Genomic DNA, 22,625 nt, shown 5'->3' with positions numbered 1-22,625 from the left:
TAAAAATCGATGTTACCTTAATACTAAAACCAGACAAAGACAGAAAAGAAAACTACAGACCAATATCCCTTATGAATGTAAAATCACACATTCCTATCAAAACATTAAGCAAACAGAATTCAGCAATATACAAAATTATTCTACTACAACAAGCTGGTTTATTTTGGGGATTCAAAGCTGGTTCAATATTTAAAAATCTATCTATATGATCTGCCATATTAACAGGCTAAATTTAAAAAATTACATGATCATATCAATTCATGTAGAAAAAGTACTTGAAAAAATTCAAGGGGGGGTATAGTGGCTCACACCTGTAATCCCAACACTTTGGGAGACTGAGGCAGGAGGATCACCTGAGGCCAGGAGTTTGAGACCAGCCTGGCCAATGTAGTGAGACCCTGTCTCTACAAAAAATAAAAAATTAGGCAGGTGTGATTGTGCACGCCTGTAATCCCAGATACTCAGGAGGCTGAGCAGGGAGGATTGCTTGAGCCCAGGAATTCCAGGCTGTAATGAGCTATGATTGTACCACTGCACTCCAACCTGAGCAACAGAGGAAGACCCTGTCTTTAAAACACAAACACAAAAAAGTCAACACTTATTCCTTTTAAAATGTCTCAGAAATCTGGCAATAGAGAAAAACTTTCCTACTTGATAAAGAATATCTATTAAGAACTACAATTAACCCATATTAAATGGTAAAAGATGGAATGCTTTTCCACGAAGATTGGGGGCAAGGTAAGGATGTCCACTTTTACCACTCTTGTTCAATGTACTACTGGAAATAGATGATTTCCAAAAATTCATACATAGAATATCTTTTTAAAAATCTAAAACTTCAACAGTAAACACACAAATAATCCTTAGAAGATGAGCAAAAGAGACATAAAGAGACATTAATCTACTGAAGAGAATACGTGGGTAGCAAATCAACCCACAGAAAAATGTTCATCATTAGTCATTAGAGAAATGCAAGTTAAAACCACAATGAGATGTCACTACTCATCGCTATTAGAAAGGATAAAATTAAAAGTAGTGGCTGGGCATGGTAGCTCATACCTATAATCCCAGCACTTTGGGAGGCCAAGGCAGGAGGGTCACTTGAGCCCAGGAGTTTGAGACCAGCCTTGGTAACATAGTGAGAGCCCGTCTATACAAAAATTAGCCAGGCGTGGTGGCATGCACCTGTGGTCCCAGCTTCTCAGGAGGCTGAGGTGGGAGGATTGCTTGAGCCTGGGAGATTGAGGCTGCAGTGAGCCATAATTGTACTACTGCACTACAGCCTTAGCTTCAGAGCAAGGTGCTGTCAAAGAAAGAAAGAAAAAAAGAAAAGAAAAGACAACCAATAAAAACTGAACATGCAGCTAACATACAACCTAGAAATTGCATTCCTGGCTTTTATCCCAGAGAAATAAAGACATGTTAACACAAAAACTTATAAATACATGTTTACAGCAACTTTATTTGTAATAGCTGAACAATAGAAATCATCCAGATGTCTTTCAATGGGTGAGTGGTTAAATAGTGGTACATTTATGCTATGGAATATTATTCAGCAATCAAAAGGGAAATTTTCTTTTTTAAATTGATGGGGAAGAGGCTAGTGCAGTGCTGGCATTCTCCCTCCATTTTTTCTTTTGGCGACATGGTCTTGCTCTGTCACCCAGGCTGGAGTGCAGTGGTACAATCACAACTTACTGCAGCCTTAAACTCCTAGGCAATGAAATGATCCTTCTGCTGAATTGCTTGAGCCTGGGAGTCAGAGATTGCAGTGAGCCAAGATTGTGCCATTGCACTCCAGCCTGACCAACAGAGTGAGACTCTGTCTCAAAAAAAAAGGAAAAAAGAAAAAAAAAGAAATGATCCTCTTGCTTCAGCCTCCCAAATAGTTGGGACTACAGGCACGTGCCCACATGCCTGGTTAGTTTTTTAAAAAACGTTTTGTAGTGACTGGGTCTCACTGTGTTGCTTAGGCTGGTGAACTCCTGGCCTCAAGAGATCCTCCTGCCTCAGCCTCCCAAAGCACTGGGATTTTAGGTGTGAGTCCCCGTGCTTGGCACAAGTATAGGTTTTTAATAGGAATTTTAGTTCTCAGTTATAAGAAAATATGTTATATAACACTAGCCTGCTAGTGAATATTCATTCCCATTCCAGATCTTCACTAGCAAGTGGCATGGTCTTGGACAAATGACTTGACCTCTCTTTGCTTCAGTTACTCTGTCAAATAGGTAGATTGGAACAGTGACAGGTGACCAAGAACCCACAATTCTACCCTGAGTGGAATTTCCATCAGTTTACTGTAATATATTGAATTATTTTCTTTTTTACTGCTTTTCACTTAAAATTTTTCTTTTTAAAAATTCACATTTATATTATTTATATTTTGATTAAAATATTAATTTACTTGTTGCAGAAACACAATTTTATGACACAAATAAACATTTAAAACAATTGTCCAATTTGAGGCTCTAAATTTTTAGACATTTCTACATGTTGGCTGATGTATGGAAGAGATTTTCTATTTTATTAGAAATTTAATTGAATAATAATAATTTCTTTTTTTCTTTTTTTGAGACAAGGTCTCACTTTGTCATCCAAACTGGAGTGCAGTGGCGCCATCTCAGCTCACTGCAGCCTCAACCTCCAGGTTCAAGCAGTCCTCCTGACTCAGCCCCCTAAGTAACTGGAACTACAGGCACATGCTACCATGCCCAGCTAATTTTTTGTAGTGATGGGGTTGCCCAGGCTGGTCTCAAACTCTTGAGCTCAAGCAATCCACCCACCTTAGCCTCCCAAAGTGTTAGGATTACAGGCGTGAGCCACCATGCCTGGCCAATAATAATAATTTATTTATCATAATTTATCTTTGTATATTGAAGCATCCATTTTATAAACTGAAATAAAATCTTTTATAGTTCTGGACAGTTTTTAAATGGAATAATATGGTTATGTCTGGTTTTAACATGAGATGAATTGAAAAAGACATGTTTTTTTAAAAAAATAGCACACCCTTCATGTTTAGTAGTAAAGAGTAGGAAGAAATTTTTTGCCTTTACTAAAGAAATATCAATTAAACTTAAAATATTACGTCATTTGCTCTGATGATTTTACAATCTCAAATGGAAACAGATTTTAGCCTGGGGGTCAGATGGGGCAAGGATAGACATCTCAGGTAATATTTTCAATGCTATGGCGATTTTAGAGATGTCTTTCTATGCACTTGCCTAGAGCAGAATAAATATGTAAGTCTAGCAGTTTAAATATGTACCTTAAAACTCTACCAACTTAAAATGCAAACAGCTGTTGTAATGCAATAGGAAAATAATCCAATTTTTTAAAAGGGCGAGAGGCTTGAAATGTCACTTCACAAATGTATATAAAAGGCTAAAAAGCATATGCAAAAATATTCAGCATGCTAGGCACACTGGTGCGTGCCTATAGTTCCAGCTACTTGGGAGGCTGAGGTGGGAGGCAGGAGGCTCACTTGAGTCCAGGAGTTCAAGACTAGCCTGGGTAACATAGTGACACCCTGTCTTAAAACAAAACCAAAAAAACCAAAAAGTTTCATTTTAAAAAAAAAGTTCAGGCCGGGCGCGGTGGCTCACGCCTGTAATCCCAGCACTTTGGGAGGCCGAGGCGGGCGGATCACAAGGTCAGGAGATCGAGACCACGGTGAAACCCCATCTCTACTAAAAAAAATACAAAAAATTAGCCGGGCGCGGTGGCGGGTGCCTGTAGTCCCAGCTACTCAGGAGGCTGAGGCAGGAGAATGGCGGGAACCCGGGAGGCGGAGCTTGCAGTGAGCCGAGATCGCGCCACTGCACTCCAGCCTGGGCGACAGAGGGAGACTCCGCCTCAAAAAAATAAAAATAAAAATAATTTAAAAAAATTTAAAAAAAGTTCAGTATCATTAGTCCTTAGAGAAATGAAAATGGAATCCAAAACAAGATATCTCTACACATCCACTAGATTAACTAAAAGTAGCAGATTGACAACACCAAGAATTGACAAGGATTTAGGTAACAAACTCTCATACGTTGCTAGTGAGAGTGTAAAATGGTACGCCATTTTGGAAAACGGCCTCACAATTTCTTACCATGTGACCCAGCAATTACATTCCTAAGTATATACCCAAGAGAAACAAACAAACAAACAAACAAAAAATGTCCACATAAAGACTTGTACCTAAATGTTCATAGTGGCTTAATTCATAATATAGCGCAAAACTAAAAAGAACCCAAATGTCCATCAGCAGGGAAATGAATAAATTGTTATCTATTTACACAATGAGAATTACTGATACACAAAACAACAGGGATGAAGTTAAAAACATTCAACTGAGTGAAAAAAAAACCTAGACTAAAAAGAGTCATATAATGTGATTCCATTTCTAATAAGCTCTGTAACTGTTAAACTTAACCTATAATTGATAGAAATCAAATTAGTAATTGCCTGGGACAGGGAGTGGAAAAGAGGCATAAGAGACGTTTCCATGGTAAAGGAAATGTTTACTTTTTTTTTTTTTTTTTTTTTTTAGGTGGAGTTTTGTTCTTGTTGCCCAGGCTGGAGTGCAATGGCGCAATCTCGGCTCACTGCAACCTCCACCTCCCAGGTTCAAGTGATTCTCCTGTCTCAGCCTCCTGAGTAGCTGGGATTACAGGCGCCCGCCACCACGCCAAGCTAATTCTTTGTGTTTTTAGTAGAGACGGGGTTTCACCATGTTGGCCAGGCTGGTCTCGAACTTCTGACCTCAGGTGATCCGCCAGCCTCTGCCTCCCAAAGTGTTGGGATTACAGGCGTGAGCCACCGTGCCCGGCTTGGAAATGTTTACTATCTTAACTATAGTAGTGAAGGTTACATAAGACCACACGTTTAAATAGATGTGTTTTACTTTATGTAAATTATAACTCAATAAGGTTGGTAAAACACACACACACACACACACACACACACACACACGTGCGCGCGTGCGCCACGAAGTATCACACGGGGGCTGCCTCGCCCCGGCACTGATACCTGAACGTTGAGCGCGAGCCCGCGGAGATGAACGCTTTAACTAAGGTGAAGCTGATCAACGAGCTGAATGAGGAAGAGGTCAAGCTTGGGGTGGCCGATAAGGTGTCCTGGCACTCCGAGTACAAGGACAGCGCCTGGATCTTCCTGGGAGGGCTTCCTTATGAACTGACTGAAGGGGACATCATCTGTGTATTCTCACAATATGGGGAGATTGTTAACATTAATCTTGTGCGGGACAAGAAGACTGGGAAATCCAAAGGATTCTGTTTCCTCTGCTATGAAGACCAGAGAAGCACGATTCTGGCCGTCGACAATTTTAATGGGATCAAGGTCAAAGGAAGAACTATCCGAGTGGATCATGTGTCTAACTATCGGGCTCCTAAGAGCTCGGAAGAAATGGATGATGTGACCAAAGAGCTCCACAAGGGCTCCCGTGGGGCTCATACCTACTCGTCGAGTTTGTCTGAGAGCTCTGAAGACGAAAAACCAACAAAAAAGCACAAGAAGGAGAAAAAGGAAAAAAAGGAAAGAAAGAAAGAAAAAGAGAAAACTGATCGGTTGGTACAGGGAAAGCAACCATCCTCTTCGTCACCCAGAAGCAAGACAGTAAAGGAAAAGGATGACCCTGGCCCTAAGAAGCACAGCAGCAAGAACTCCGGGAGAGCTCAGAAGTCACAGCCCAGGGAGAGGCGGAAGCTCCCCGAGGCCAGGATTGCCTACTATGGTGGAGTAGAGGACATAGAGAGGGAGCAGAAGAAGGAGAAACCCAAGCACGAGCACAAGTCCTCAAGTGGGAGGGAGGCAAGAGAAGAAACAACCAGGGATAGGGACAGAGGGCGGAGCTCAGACACACTTTCTAGCCCGTACAACGCGCATTCCGAAAGGCGTAGTCATAGAACTCGAAGTAGGAGCCGAGATAAATCCCATAGGCATAAAAAGACCCGTCGCTCCTGGAAGTGAGAGTCTTGGAATCCCAGTGACCGTAGGTGTCACTGAAGACTGTGCAGTTGCTCAGTAGATTTGGAAATAATTATGTTTTTTAAATGCAGTAAAATTCAATTGGGTTGTTACTATTTTTGTATCTAAAACTTTTGGGGCTGGATTCACCGTTAGAGTCATTGAGAGGGCTGCAGTTTCAACAGCTAGATATCCTGGATATTTTTTGCACCATCCATTGTCCTTGTACCAGAGTATGTGTCCTAAATTTTGGTTCATAAATACGGCTTTTGAACCCATAGACCCCAATTGAAGATGGAATTTTCAGGGAAGGGAAAATACCAGATAATCCTATTATTCTAGTCTTTGTGTTCAATATTAGGAGCCCAGCATCACAGGACCTTTCCAGTTACTAGGTTTGGAGAGCTTGATGGGAATAAATGGGTTAGGAATTATTATTATTATTATTATTGAGACAGAGTTTTGCTCTTGTAGCCCAGGCTAGAGTGCAATGGCGCGATCTTGGCTCACTGCAACTTCTGCTTCGTGGGATCAAGTGATTCTCCTGCCTCAGCCTCCCAAGTAGCTGGGATTACAGGCACCTGCCACCACTAATTTTTTGTATTTTTAGTAGAGACGGGGATTTCGCCATGTTGGCCAGGCTGGTCTCGAACTCCTGACCTCAGGTGATCCACCTGCCTCAGCCTCTCAAAGTGCTGGGATTACAGGCGTGGGCTACCGCGCCCGGCTGGGTTAGGATTTTTAAGATCAACCAGCTCCATGCCCAAACCCTCCTATTTAAAAAAATTTTTAATGTCTTTTTCATTAAAACTTTGATTAAAAAACAAAAACAACAAGTATCGGCTTGTGAATCAGAGGCGGGCGGATCACGAGGTCAAGAGATTGAGACCTGCCCGGTGGGTGCCTGTAATCCCAGCACTTTGGGAGGCTAAGGCAGGCAGATCACCTGAAGTCAGGAGTTTGAGACCAGCTTGGTCAACATGGAGAAACCCCATTTTTAATAAAAATGCAAAATTAGCCAGGCGTGGTGGCGCATGCCTGTAATCCCAGCTACTCGGGAGGCTGAGGCAGGAGAATTGCTTGAACCTGGGAGGTGGAGGTTGCAGTGAGCCTAGATCGTGCCATTGCACTCCATCCAGCCTGGGCAACAAGAGTGAAACTCTGTTTCAAAAAAAAAGAGATCAAGACCATCCTGGCCAACTTGATGAAATGTCTCTACTAAAAATACAAAAATTAGCCAGGTGTGGTGGTGCACAGCTGTAGTCCCAGCTACTCGGGAGGCTGAGGCAGGAGAATCGCTTGAACCTGGGAGGCAGAGGTTGCAGTGAGCCGAGATCATGCCACTGCACTCCAGCCTGGGCAACAGAGCAAGACTCTGTCTCAAAAACAAAAAGATATCACAGGGGACTATGCATCCTTATAATATCTGAAATACACAAATAAATGACTTAAAATATTTTGAAATTAAGTGGAAAAAAGCATTACAAATTACTGGCAAGTATTTCATTTGTTAACCAGAGCCAACAACTAGATTTAGCTTCCAGGACACACTTTCCAGTGGAAACTTTTAAGAAGCCAAACATCACTTGGCAATAAAATAAGAGTATTAAAAAAACCCTTATAACAAGTTAAAGCTCATGTGCTGATAACAAATGCATGAACTCAGAAGATTTCAAGGCAGATACTAGAACTAATGACTGGAAGCAGGCTAAGAAAATTAGATTGTTGAGTAGTTGCTTTTCAGAAACAAGAATTATGCTAGGTAAACAAGATGCCGCTATACCTACAATGCTTCCCTTGAAAACACCCACATCCTATCACAAAGGAGCTTACAGGTACATTTGATGCACATGTTAGAAGTGCTAATATAACTTTTTAAAAAATAGCTACTCAGGAGGCTGAGGCAGGAGAATGGCATGAACCCGGGAGGCGGAGCTTGCAGTGAACTGAGATCACGCCACTGCACTCCAGCCTGGGCGACAAAGCGAGACTCCATCTCAAAAATAAATTAATAAAGAAAAAAACTTAGTGTTTTTTATTTATTTTTTTATTTCCGAGCACTTAGTGTTCAGAAAACACTATTGGAAAAACTAAATCTGACTATAAATGATACCAATCTTTTTAGAATACAGTGAGTGGATAAAATTGCTTTTTTTTTTTTTTTTTTTTGGAGAAGTCTCCCTTAACAACAACAACAAAAAAAAACCTGACTTTAAAAATATGTTAAGGCAGGCATGGTGGCTCAGGCCTGTAATCCTAGCACTTTGGGAGGCTGAGATGTGTGAATCACCTGAGGTCAGGAGTTTGAGACCAGCCTGGAAAACATGGTGAAAGCTTGTCTCTACTGAAAATACAAAGATTAGTCAGGTGTGGTGGTGGGCGCCTGTAGTCCCAGCTACTCAGGCGGCTGAGGTGGGAGAATCACTTGAACCTAGGAGGCGGAGGTTGTAGTGAGCTGAGATCATGCCGCTGCACTCCAGTCTGGGTGACAGAGCAAGACTCCATCTCAGAAAAACATAAATAAATAAAATTTTAAAAAATAAAAATCTGTTAAAATATTGAGTATTTTACTCTTAATGAAAATATATAATAAGACAACAAGAAATGCTAAATACTACTGTTGTAAAAATAATTTTGTAACTATAATATTTAAGGTATGTAAAACTTTAGGTGGTTAGTTTTATGAAAGTTCTTCATCTGAAGTTTTCAAATTTCTTTTTTTAAATTTATTTTTATTATACTTTATGTTCTAGGGTACATGTGCACCACGTGCAGGTTGTTACATATGTATACATGTGCCATGTTGGTGTGCTGCACCCATTAACCCGTCATTTGCATTAGGTATATCTCCTAATGCTATCCTTCTCCCCTCCCAAGTTTTCAAATTTCTAAGAATTTTCCTTTGATTAATTAGGTATCATAATTGACATCAGTCCAAAGTTCTGACAAAAGATGTCAAAACATCTCTCCATGCTGGTATGTGTAAATTTGGTTTATTCATTTTATTCATTAAAATTACATTACTTATTTAAATTAGATTACTTTTCATAACTATATCCCCCCAAAAGATAAACAACTAAATAAAAATCCCAATTTAGCCATTCCTCACAAAGGTGCCAGGGCTACACAGTGGGGAAAGTGCATTGTCTTCAATAAATGGTGTTGGGAAAACTGGAGGTCTATATGCAAAGGAATGAAGCTAGACTCTTACATTATATACAAAAATTAAGTAAAAATGGATTAGAGATCTAAATGTAAGACCTAAAACACAAAACTCCTAGAAGACAATATAGCAGGAAAGCTTCCAGACATTGGATTTGACAATGATTTCTTGAATGTGACACCAAAGCACAGGGAAGAAAAGTAAACATAGACAAATGGGACTACACCAAACTGAAAAACTTCTGTGTATCAAAAGAAGCAACTAACAGAGTAACAAGGAAACCTATGGAATGAGGAAAAATATTTGCAAGTCATGTATTAGATCAGGGGTTAATACCCAGAGTATATAAGGAAGTCGTATAACTCAATACTACCAACAAGAAATAACCTGATTAAAAATGAGCAAAGGACTTAAATACACAGTTCTACAAAGAAGATGTTTTAAAAATCACCATATTAAAATGTGCTCAACATCAATAATCGTAAGAGAAATGCAGTTTGCATTTGTGATTTGTCATCTTACACCCATTAGGATGGCTACTATCAAAAGAATGGAAGGCTAGGAACACTGGCTCATGCCTATAATCCCAGCACTTTGGGAGGCTGAGGGGAGAGGACTGCTTGAGCCTAGGAGTTCAAGACTACAGTGAACTACAATTGAGCCACTGCACCCTGGGCAACAGTGCAAAACCCTGTCTCTTAAAAAAAAAAAAACAGAAAATAATAAATGTTGGCAGGAATCTGGAGAAATTGCACTGCTGGTGGGAATATAAAATGGTGCAACTATTATGGAAAACAATATGTAGATTGTTCAAAAAATTAAAAATAGAATTACCATAGGATCCAGCAATCTCATTTCTGGGTAGATACCCAGAATAATTCAAAGCTGGACCTTGAAGAGATATTTGCATACCTATGTTCATTATAGTATCATTCACAATAGCCAAGAGGTAGAAGCAAACCAGGTGTCCATCAGTGTTTGAACGAATAAAGAAAATGTGGTATATACATGCAATGGAATATTAAGGAGTTTCAAATAGAAGGAAATCCTGCAATATGCAATAATGTGGATGAACCTGGAGGACATTATGCTAAGTGAAATAATCTAGTCACAAAAAGACAAATACTGTGTGAGTCCATATTAATTATCTAAAATAGTCAAAATTATAGAAACAAAGTAGAAAGGGAAAAGGAAGAATTAGTGTTTAATGGGCATAAAGCGTTGAGTTTTACAAGATAAAAAAAGTTATAGAGATCCGTTGCACAATAATGGGAAAATGAATATACTTAACACTACTGAGCTGTATACTTAAAAATGGTTAAGATGAGCTAGGCACAGTGGCACATACCTTTAATCCTAGCCACTTAGGAGGCTGAGGTGGGAGAATACTTTGAATCCAGGAGTTTAAGACGAGCCTGGGCAACATAGCAAGACCTCATCTCAAAATAAAAATAAAACAAAAATTTAAAAAATAAAAAAAATTCTTTAAATAGTTAAGATGGTAAATTTAATGTTGTATATTGTTTTACCACAATAAAAGAAAAAGAAATTGAAAAAAATGCAACAAAACAACTTTTAAAAAGGGAAATCAAGAAGGGGCCAGAAATCATTGAAATGGAATACTAAAAATAATGAAGATTAATGAAGCCAAAATCTGGGTTTTGTTAAAGATTAATAGGATACATCAAGAAAAAGGGAGAAGAAACAAATAAACAAAATAGGGTCTTTCCCTAGAAAAATCTGAGGACCATTGAACAGTACTTTCTCTTAAATTGGAAAAACCAATTAATCTTTAAAATCAAAGCAAAATGCACATATCAGTATCTAATTCCTCATAAACTGAGGCTTCCTAACAGACCAGTACAAACCAAAGCAATATATGCTTCCCTGTGAGAGAAAATTTAATTAAATATGGATTAGTGGTCAGTGGTTTCCGCTGGAAGAGTGTGTGATTGTTAGGAAAGAAAAACAGTCAACTGGCTGTGACACTCCAATGATGATCTGCCTGAGGCCTTTCTTTATTAAGGTAAGAAAAATTAAAATGATTTTCTGTATCAATCAGGTTTGTAGAATAACTTTATAAAAATAATAATATTGATGTGATAATGATGATAAATCCACTCCTCTACCTCACATTAATCTAGAATAGCTGTCTTTTTAATGTAATACTTATCTTTCTTTTTACTTGCAACACACCAATGACCCCAACTTCCGGATATCCTGTGTGCTTGGGTTTTTGGCTATTGTTCCCTTTCTTTTTAGCCAGGTTTGCTTCTGATTAGTTTCTAATTCTCTCATTTAATCTGTTCCTACTTCCCAGAGAGCAATAAGACCTCAGCTGAGGGAGCCAGAGAATCTTTGAACAATTTATCCATGGTCCAAAAGAAAGTTATTATCGCCACCTTTTAAATGAAGCAACTCAGACTGAAACAAGTTGAGACTTAGATTACCTCCCTATTTGTGAAATGCTTCTTCCATTATTCCATCCTTACTTTTTACAGTGCCTCATACTTTCTTTTTTTTTTTTTTTTTTTTGAGACGGAGTCTCGCTCTGTCACCCAGGCTGGAGTGCAGTGGCCAGATCTCAGCTCACTGCAAGCTCCGCCTCCCGGGTTTAGCCATTCTCCTGGCTCAGCCTCCCGAGTAGCTGGGACTACAGGCGCCCGCCACTTCGCCCAGCTAGTTTTTTGTATTTTTTTAGTAGAGACGGGGTTTCACCATGTTAGCCAGGATGGTCTCGATCTCCTGACCTCGTGATCCGCCCGTCTCGGTCTCCCAAAGTGCTGGGATTACAGGCTTGAGCCACCGCGCCCGGCCCATACTTTCTTACTGGAAAGGTTAAAAGGGCTCAAAGCATAGACAACCAAAAAGGGACTTGAAAACACCCATCGTACAACTTATAGACAATCAACCTAAATACCGTGACAAATCTTTTTCTGGATCAATTCAAGATAAATTAAAGAAATAAATGAGAAAGACAAGAAATTAAAAGGGCTTTGGAAGACTTTTATTCATGATATAAGGAAAGATTTCTTTCTTTCTTTTTTTTTTTCTTGAAATGGAGTCTCACTCTGTCTTCCAGGCTGGAGTGCACTGGCGTGATCTTGGCTCACTGCAACCTCTGCCTCCCAGGTTCAAGCGATTCTCCTGCCTCAGTTACCAAAGTAGCTGGGATTACAGGCATGCGTCATTATTCCCAGCTAATTTTTGTATTTTTAGTAGAGACGGGGTTTTGTCATGTTGGCCAGGCTGGTCTCAAACTCCTGCCCTCAGGTGGTCTGCCTGCCTCGGCCTCCCAAAGTGCTGAGATTACAGGTGTGAGCCACCGCACCTAGCCAAGCGAACTACACAATTCTTCATTAATCAAAATGCTTGGACAATAGTGTGGAGGGTATCTCCATTTGAAGGAAAGACAGATGAAAAGAAGTGTGTAATTTTTTTAAGGACCCCCAATATTATTTAAGTGTGGCAATCTCTTTTTATTTCACTAAGGGCTGTAACAAGAAAGTGTTGGCTTTTAGCTTTTGAATAAAGTGATACATATTCCAAACATAGAAAGTAATGTTGGTTTAGGAGTAGGGAGCAGCATTTCAGTTGTCATTTTGGTACTTTCAACATATGAAAATCTATTATGCCCCTGCTACAGGTATAATAGAACCTGTGGTGGAGATTGTGATTGTCTTCGTTGGGTTTTTAATACTCATCTTTATGTTGCCCTGAATGCATACATGAAGTTTTTGCACCAGAGACAGATTATGATAATTACTGTGCTGGATTCCCTTGTCCTAGTTCTTATCCCTGGAGGCATGCAATGAGAACCAGGTGTCATCCTCTATGAGGTCTGTACTGTAAGTGAGGAATTCTGAGAAAATGAAACTGAGCATTTATATAGAAGAGAAAGACAGCTGTCCTCCCCTTCTAAAAGAAGAGAGAAAAAAGGCGGGCATGGTGGCTCACACCTGTAATCCTAGCACTTTGGGAGGCCAAGGCGGGTGGATCACCCGAGGACAGGAGTTCAAGACCAGCCTGACCAACATGGAGGAACCCTGTCTCTACTAAAAATACAAAATTAGTTGGGCATGATGGTGGGCACCTGTAATCCCAGCTACTTGGGAGGCTGAGGCAGGAGAATCACTTGAACCTGGGAGGCAGAAGTTGCGATGAGCCAAGATTGCACCATTGCACTCTGGCCTGGGCAACAAGAGCGAAACTCGGTCTCAAAAAAAAACAAAAGAGAGAGGGGAAAAAAAAAAAAACCTTTACCCCTGGAAGGCAAGATGGAGAGGATCCTGGGTTCTCACTCCAACTTTTTGATTGATTGATTGATTGGTTGAGACAGGGCTCACTCTGTCCGCTAGGCTGGAGTGCAGTGGCATGATCATGGCTCATTGCAGCCTCAACCTCCCAGGCTCAAGCAATCTATCTCAGCCTCCCAAGTAGCTGACACTACAAGCATGTGCTGTCACGCCTGGCTAATTTTTGTAGAGATGGGGTCTCCCTGTGTTGCCCAGGCTGGTGTCAAACTCCTGGGTTCAAGCAATCCTCCCATCTTAGCCTCCTGAGTAGCTGAGACTACAGGTGTGCCCCACTACGCCTGGCTAATTTTTGTATTTTTTGTAGAGATAGGGGTCTCACTATATTGCCCATGCTGGTCTCAAACTCCTGACCTCAAGTGATCCACCTGCCTCAGCCTCTCAAAGTGCTGGGATTACAGCCATGAGCCACTGTGCCCAGCCTCTCTGTCAATTTTCTCTGGGTCATCTATATAGTTCTATCTTCAAGTTCATAGAATCTTTTCTCTGATATCTATATTTTGCTATTGACCACATTCAGTGAGGCTATATTACTTATATTTTTCAGTTCCATAATTTCCACTTATGTCTCTTTTATATTTATTTGCTGATACTTTCTACCTTTTCATTTGTTTCATGTTTGTAACTGTTCATAGAAGCTTTTTTTTTTTTTTTTTTGAGATGGAGTTTAACTCTTGTTGCCCAGGCTGGAGTGAAATGGTGCGATCTTGGCTCACTGCAACCTCTGCCTCCGGGGTTTGAGCGATTCTCCTGCCTCAGCCTCCTGAGTAACTGGGATTACAGGCATGTGCCATGATGCCCAGCTAATTTTGTATTTTTAGTAGAGACGGGGTTTCTCCATTTTGGTCAGGCTGGTCTCAAACTTCCAACCTCAGGTGATCCGCCCACCTCAGCCTCCCAAAGTGCTGAGATTGCAGGCGTGAGCCAGGGCGCCCGGCCTGAAGCATTTTTATAATGACTGCTTTAAATTCCTTGTCAGATAACTCTAGTGTCTGTGTTATCCCATTGTTGATATCTGTTAATTGTCTTTTCTCATTCAAATTGAGATTTTTCTGGCTCTCAGTATAATGAGTGATTTTTCTATTGTGTCCTGGACATTTTGGGGATTGTTAGGGGACCCTGGATCTTATTAAGTCTTCTTTTTTAGTAGGGCCCTGCTGATGCTGCCAGCAGGGAAAAGGGGTAGAAATCTAGGCTACTCATGTGGCCTCCACTGACATTCCACCCTACTGGAGCGGTTGGGGGAGGCCAGGGAAGAGCACTGTTACCATCACGTGGAGGGCAGAACTTTAGGATCCCTACTCTTACCTCCTCTGCACCATCCCAGAAGAGTAGTGGAGGGGTGCCTCATGACTGCCAGGCAAGGATGAATGTCTAGGCTCTCTACTCAGTATTTGCTGAGGGGGATGGGGGTAGAAATATGTTTCTATACAATTTGGCTGGATTAGGGCAGTTTTGTCAAAAGGTTTCTGTCTTGCCAGACTGTTCCTTTCCTCATCTGTTGGCAAAAGAAAGCAGGCTTTATGGGGGAATTTTTTTGTCTACATGCGTTGACATTTTTGGGTTGTGGACTTCTCCAGCACCTAGCTCAGAATATATAAGAGGCGAAAAGAAAACCCAGAGAACTAAGCACCATGTTATTCCTTAAGTTTCAGGGTCCCTGGCCATTCCACTTCCTTTTCTCCACCTTTCAGAATCTTCTTTTTTTTTTTTTTTTTTTTTTTTTTGGCGAGTCTTCTCTCTGTAGCCAGGCTGAGTGCACCGGTGGCGTCTGCGACTCCTGCAAGCTCCGCCTCCGGGTTCATTCTCCTGCACCTCAGCCTCCCGAGTAGCTGGGACTACAGGCGCTCCCGCCACCGGCGCCCGGCTATTTTCATATTTTTAGTAGATCACGAGAGTTTCACGTGTTAGCCAGGATGGTCTCGATCTCTGACCTGCGTGATCCATGCGCCTCGGCCTCCCAAAGTGCAGGGATTACAGGCGTGAGCCACCGCGCCCGGCCCAGAATCTTCTTATATTTGCTTTATATATAATGTCCAGGGGTTTTAGCTTACCTAAAGGGAAGAATAAGGGAAAATTCATCTGCTCCATCTTTTCTGGAACCAGAAGTCCAGCTCCCTTAACAGAAGATACTGCTTTTTTCCCCCTGGGTAACACTACTGTCTATACCTGGAGGAATGGGAGAAACTTTTCCAGCCAAAATAAAATCTAGGCTGGGCATGGTGGTTCATGCCTATAATCCCAGCACTTTGGGAGACTGAGGCAGGTAGATCACGTGAGGTCAGAAGTTCGAGATCAGCCTGGCCAACATGACGAAACCCCATCTCTACTAAAAAATAAGAAAAATTAGCCGGGTGTGGTGGTAGGTGCCTGTAATCCTGCAACTGAGGAGGCTGAGGCAAGAGAATCACCTGAACCTGGGAGGTGAAGGTTGCAGTGAGCCGAGATCATGCCATTGCGCTCCAGCCTGGGCAACAAGAGCAAAACTCCATCTCAAAAATAATTAAAAAAATAAAATAAAATAAATAAAATAAAATAAAAAATGAAATTTAGAAATGTCTCTGTTCTTCCAAACAAGTTGAGGGGGTCCTTCCCAAGGGCCTCTGCTGCCCAGTATGCCCACAGTTCACTAGTGGAGGAGCAAGGGAGGCCCCTTAGAAAAAGTAGAGCCAGTGCAGATTTATAAGAGAAAAATGATTTGTTAGGGTTGGATTATCAGCAATTTTTAAATTCCCCCACATCCCACATTTCAGTGTATAATAGGGAAAGGAAACATACATTTAGAAAGGGGACTTTAAAAGGTCACAACTAAAGCATTATGGACTTTTTTACACTTAATTTTTTTTTAGAGATGGGATCTTGCTGTGTTGCTCAGGTTTGTCTCAAACTCCTGGCCTTGAGCAATCCTCCCACCTTGGCCTCCCAAAATGCCACTGCACCTGGCCAAAAACACTATACACTTTTTTCCCCCAGAACTCCCCCTGCCCCCAGGCAATGATTAAATAAAGAAAAAAAAATTTTCCCTTGTATTCTGGTTTTAATTTAGATCTTTACTTAATTGGACCTGTAACTTCTCACTCTAGGCTGTCTATCTAATAATTACAAAAAAAAAAAAAAAAAGCAGATTGTAAAGGTGAAAAGTTATGAACCTGATGTAGACACAATGGTCATCAAAGACCGGACTTACATAACTGCTGAGGTAATGAGTAATATAAGTGTTAATCTTCTTATTCTATAACTTTTTCTTGGTTGAATCAGCAGATCTGCCCAAGGTCTGATGATTGATCATGCCTGACAAGCTGGATGTATCAGATGTAGTTTTTTAAGGATTCACCTTTTTGTCTGCTTTTGGTATTTTCTATCTTAGGCTGCTAGCTGACCTCATTTTTCCCCTAAGAGCTTTTCTTGCAACATGAATATTGAACTGGTTATTGCAAGCTTTCTTATTAAGACAAACATCCAGGCTTCTACAGGATCTGTCTTTTTTACGAAATGTACCCTTCATTTCTTGCTTGTTCTGCTTATACATTTCTACTTTCTTTGCTTCTGATGGCTTCTGATTTTTCTTGTCCTGTTTACAGTTTATCTGAATTGGCTTCTCTTGCAGAGTTCCCTGTTTCTGATGATGGAGTTCCTTGAGAATCTCTACTCTCTGCTGTAAGATTTGGCATTCATTCTCTAGCAAAGCTGCCATCAACTGCAATGAACAGGTGTCATGGCTCAGTTTCTTCACCTGTTCCTCCAGCTCATGCTTAGCTGATACTTCATTATTTGGCTGGGTTTGGAAATCGACTCCATTATTTCTGAGAGTTTCACTTACGTCTTTCTGAGATTTCTGATAGGATTTTATCAGTTCACTGAGCTCAGTATGTTGTTTACTCCAGTGTTCTGCTTCCTGTAGTAATTGCTCCATGTTGTTCCTAATTTTCATAGTTTCTTCTTGAACATTAAGGAGTCTGTTTTTTGCTTTTTCCTGACTTTGTTGAGTTTCGTTGACTTTTTTTTCTTCTAAACTATTTACCAAATCTCTTGCAAAAACTTGTACTATGTTCTCAGAGTCCTGGTTTTCCAATATCATCTCCTGTTTATGTTCATTCTCTTCTTTCTCTGGGGCTAAATTAACAGGCAGGTTTGTTGATAACATTTCATTGATTTTGTCAAGTCCTCTGATATTTTCTTCGTGGGCTGACACATCCTCAGAAATATTGGTTTCCTCAAAAAGTTCTTTTGCTTCTGTGATCTTCTCTTCAAAACCTGCCATATTTTTAAGAATATCTTTAATTTCTTTTAAGAGACTGTTAAACTTCTCTGCAGTCTGTTGTTCTGTAACTTGATGGCTGCTATTCTTTAGGGAAGGGAGAGAGCCCCAGGAGGAAGGGGAAAGTGATCCAATTTCGAATAAGGCAATGGTAATCCTAGGGTCCAGAGATTCTTGATGAGGATCAGGAGTAGGGTTAAGGGTTTTGGAGATGGTGGGCATCTCAGCTGACTTCGCAGAGTTGGCCATTGGGACAGAAGGAAAGCAGAAAACCTTAGAGATTCCAGGATGGACAGGTGATGTTCCTTCGTGCAAATGTGGCTGGAGATCAAGCAGAAGTCAGGGACCAAAGTTAAGGATTAAAATTGGGGAGCTGATGTTTAGGTGGAAGGTGGCATCTCAGACAGCCTTGTGGGGAGGAAGGGTGGGAAAGGGGACCAGGGCTGGGGCTCCATCTCTTCTCCTCTAGGCACCCGGTGTTTATTCTCTGGCCCTAGCAACCAGGTCTTTATTTTGTCACTGCACCATTGTGGCCTATCCGTAACGTCACAATGGAAGTCTCTTAAATTCCTGCCCAGTGACTCCTGCATCAAAATCCACCTTGAGCTACCCCTACTCCTCATGCCAGAAAGAGCTCATCAACAGCTCTTCCCCTCAATTTCTAGGTTGCTATTCATCTCAGTCTAAATGCACTCAGTTACTTCCCTACCTCACCTCTATCCCCTCACAATCCTGACCTCAACCGCAGCATGTTTTGACCACTTAAGGGCATTGCTGAGACCAGTCCTTTCTGGTGAGGTACCCATCCTTTCATGGCACCCACAGGCTTTATTGCTCCCATCCTAGGAGAGATGTGACTGTAAGAGAAAGTTATCCACACAAAACAAAACCCTGAGAGTGAGAGCCTTTTGTGATTTTAGGAAAGTAATGTTAGGAGTCCCTCCATTCAAAAATATTCTACTGCTGCAAGAAGGGACTATCTGAATGGTTATTTATAATAGCAACACAATTACAAACTGGGACTTTTCTTCGCTTTGAATATAGGCATCCTTTAAGACAGGCTTGGCAAGCTTACTCGCAAATCATTTACATCAGGTGATAGAAAACTTTGACCATTACTTTTCACAGTAACTTATTTGGGGATTTTTTTTTTTTTTTTGGCTCTTTTATTGATCCTCTAAGATTTCTACACTCTACACAGTAACTTGTTAAAATGACACAATTATGTTTCTAAAGTGTTTGATTAGCAGGGCATGGTAGTGTCTGCCTGTGGTCCCAGCTACTTGGGAGGCTGAGGCGAGAGGATCACTTGAGCCTGGGAGGCTGAGGCTGCAGTGAGCCATGACTATGCTACTTATTGCACTCCAGCTTGGGCAACACAGCAAGATCCTATCTCAAAAAATTTAAAAATTGGCCAGGTGCAGTTGACTCATGCCTGTAATCCCAGCACTTTGGGAGGCTAAGGCAGGCAGACCACTTGAGGCTGGGAGTTCAGGATCAGCCTGGGCAACATGACGAAACCCCATCTCTACTAAAAATGAAAAAATTAGCTGGGCATGGCAGCACACACCTGTAATCCCAGCTGCTTGGAAGGCTGAGGCACGAGGCTTGCTTGAACCCGGAAGGAGGAGGTTGCAGTGAGCTGAGATCGGTGACAGAACAAGACACTGCCTCAAAAAAAAATTGAAAAATAAAAAGCATTTGAAACAGGTAAATCTATAGTGGGTTATAGGAAAGTAACAAGTTTATTAAAATTCTTATATTTTAATAAACTGCTTTCTTGTCTTTTTGTTCTTAGGAGTCAGGTCTTGAGAATATAGAACTCAATCAAAGAAAACACTTCTTGCATATTACTTTTTCCTGGCCTTCAAAATCTTGCTAGCAAGCACTTTAATAGAAATTTGCTTCCAATCTTAAGGGAAAACGCATACTCAGGTTTTTTTCCCCTAGAGAAGAGAAATTTATATGTTTTCTTTCTTCTCCAGTTACCAACTCACTTTGGCTCTAATTCCCTAGAGCCTCATGCTCATCTTTCAGCCAGCTGGGCTCCAGACCATTGTCACTCAGATACAGCAGGGTTGGTCTCTGTTTTTACTTGAAAAAGGAACACCTTTTCTAATTCACACAATGACAGCACAGATGCTAGCAACTGGTCCTTATGCTTTAATTCCATTTTAGAAGTTCAGCATTGGTTCTGATTTCCCCCTTTGACTCAAGCATCATTTAAGACAATTTTTTAATCTCCAGGACAAGGGGAATTTTTTCTGATTCGATAATTAATTTCTAGGTTTACCATACTGTATTCAGAAAATGTCTGTAATATTTCTGCCTTTTGAAATTGATATTTTCTTTCTGGCCTAATAGATGATCCGTGTTCATGTATGTTCCCTAGATACTTAAAAAGAAAATGTATTCTCTATCCTCTTGTGCTTGCAGCTTTTTAATGCTCTCAGACATAAATCTAATATTGCTCTTGTCTTGATTTTTTTTTTAATGAAAACTGGTTTGAAGGTAGCATGGTCAAGATACGAAGATAATTTTTTTCTTTAATCTGAAAAGAGCCAGGCACAGTGGCTCACATCTGTAATCCTAACACTTTGGGAGGCTGAAGTGGGCGGATCACCTGAGATCAAGAGTTCGAGACCAGCCTGGCCAACAGGGGGAAACCCCATCTCTACTTTAAAAAAAAAAAAAAAAAAATTGGCCAGGCATGGTGGCATGCACCTGTAATCCCAGTTACTTGGGAGGCTGAAGCAGGAGATTCGCTTGAACCCGGGAGGTGGAGGTTGCAGTGAGCCAAGATTGTGCCACTGCACTCCAGTCTGGACAACAAGAGTGAAACTCCATCTCAAAAAAAAAGAAAAAAGAAAAAAAAAGAAAAAAAAAATCTGAAAAGGATTTAAATATTTCCTTTCCCCTACAACTAGAATGAATTCCAATTAACAGTTGTTAATTTTATTGGAAATGTGTTTATGTTAGACACCGAAAGGTATATAGATGTTGAGAAACAAGAGCAGTCCTCTTGTCTCTATTGACCCATATTCCCCAGTGGATAACCACGAAGATTAAACACATTTGGACTGTTTTACAATTTCTATCCACTAAATTTCACATAGCTTAATGACTCATGAAAGAAAAAATTGGCTGGGCATGGTGGCTCATGCCTATAATCTGAGCACTTTGGGAGGCTGAAGTGGGAGGATCACTTGAGTCCAGGAGTTCAAGACCAGCCTGGGAAACATGGTGAAACCCCCATCTCTATTAAAAATACAAAAATTAGCCAGGCATGGTGGCGCATGTTTATAGTGCCAGCTACCTGGGAGGCTGAGGTGGGAGGATGGTGTGAGCCTGGGAGGTTGAAGCTGCAGTAAGCCGTAAGCATGCCACTGCACTCCAGCTTGGGCGACAGAATGCGACATTGTCTAAAAAAAAAAAAAGAAAAGGAAAAAAAAGGAAAGAAAAGAAAAAGAACTGTTTCTAAAATTGTTAAGGTGACAACTTGTGTCAAATTTTTCTTTCATTTTCTGTTTCTGGGTTGGGGGACAGTGTCTTGCTCTGTAGCCCAGGTTGGAGTACAGTGGGGCAATCATGGCTCACCTACAGCCTCAAACTCCAAGGCTCAAGCAATCTTCCTGCCTCAGCTTCCTGAGTAGCTAGGACTACAGGCACGCACCACCACATCTAGCTAGTTTCGGTTTGTTTTGTAGAGACAGGGATCTCACTATGTTGCCCTGGCTGGTCTCAAACTCCTGGGCTCAACTAATCCTCCTGCCTCAGCCTCTCAAAGTGTTGGGATTACAGGCATGAGCCACTGTGGCCAAATTTTTCTCTCTTTAAAACAAGACTGCCTTTACAAAAATATAAAATCAATGTTCTCCTTTAATACATTTGAATTTCAAAGTGAGTATCAAAATATAGAATGTAGGCTGAGCACAGTGGCTCACGATTGTAATCCCAGCACTTTGGGAGGCCGAGGCAGGCTCATCACTTGAGCTCAGAAGTTCAAGACCAGGTTACACAGCTTGGTGAAACTCCTTCTCTACTAAAAATACAACATTAGCTGGGTGTGATGGTGTCTGCTTGTAGTCCCAGCTACTCGGGAGGCTGATGTGGGAGGGTCACTTGAACCCAGGGAGTAGAGACTGCAGTGAGTCGAGCTCCCATTATTACACTGCAGACTCAGCCACAGGAGTGAGACCCTGTCTCAAAAATAAATTAATTTAAAAAAATAAAATATAGAATGTTTCTTTTTTTTCCAATAGTACATTCTTTTTTTAAATTTTTTTTTATTTTTTTATTTTATTATTATTATTATTATTATACTTTAAGCTCTAGGGTACATGTGCATAATGTGCAGGTTTGTTACATATGTATACTTGTGCCATGTTGGTGTGCTGCACCCATCAACTCATCAGCACCCATCAACTCGTCATTTACATCAGGTACAACTCCCAGTGCAATCCCTCCCTTCTCCCCCCTCCCCATGATAGGCCCCAGTGTGTGATGTTCCCCTTCCCAAGTCCAAGTGATCTCCTTGTTCAGTTCCCACCTATGAGTGAGAACATGCAGTGTTTGGTTTTCTGTTCTTGTGATAGTTTGCTGAGAATGATGGTTTCCAGCTGCATCCATGTCCCTACAAAGGACAGAAACTCATCCTTTTTTATGGCTGCATAGTATTCCATGGTGTATATGTGCCACATTTTCTTAATCCAGTCTGTCACTGATGGACATTTGGGTTGATTCCAAGTCTTTGCTATTGTGAATAGTGCCACAATAAACATACGTGTGCATGTGTCTTTATAGCAGCATGATTTATAATCCCAAAGGTAGATACCCAGTAATGGGATGGCTGGGTCATATTGTACTTCTAGTTCTAGATCCTTGAGGAATCGCCATACTGTTTTCCATAATGGTTGAA

At 40.9% G+C, this 22,625-nt stretch overlaps 1 protein-coding gene and 1 pseudogene across 1 annotated transcript; one reads left to right on the top strand and one right to left on the bottom strand.

Annotated features, from left to right (window-relative positions):
• Nucleotides 1-4,732: 4,732 nt before the first annotated feature.
• Nucleotides 4,733-6,087, top strand: LOC100999204 (annotated as a pseudogene).
• Nucleotides 6,088-16,466: 10,379 nt separating this feature from the next.
• Nucleotides 16,467-18,194, bottom strand: SPZ1 (spermatogenic leucine zipper 1). Its single transcript, XM_003899871.5, has one exon. The coding sequence runs from the start codon at nt 17,954-17,956 to the stop codon at nt 16,808-16,810; it is 1,149 nt and encodes a 382-aa protein (XP_003899920.2). The 5' UTR covers nt 17,957-18,194; the 3' UTR covers nt 16,467-16,807.
• Nucleotides 18,195-22,625: the final 4,431 nt, after the last annotated feature.

The sequence above is a fragment of the Papio anubis genome, chromosome 5 (assembly GCF_008728515.1).
Source record: "Papio anubis isolate 15944 chromosome 5, Panubis1.0, whole genome shotgun sequence".
NCBI lineage: Eukaryota > Metazoa > Chordata > Mammalia > Primates > Cercopithecidae > Papio > Papio anubis.
Note: the sequence above shows the minus strand (reverse complement) of the source record. Positions and strands in the feature narration are given on the sequence as shown.

What these genes read in the sequence shown, in the direction of transcription:
- SPZ1 (XM_003899871.5), bottom strand. Translation starts at nt 17,956, where the DNA reads ATGGCCAACTCTGCGAAGTCAGCTGAGATGCCCACCATCTCCAAAACC.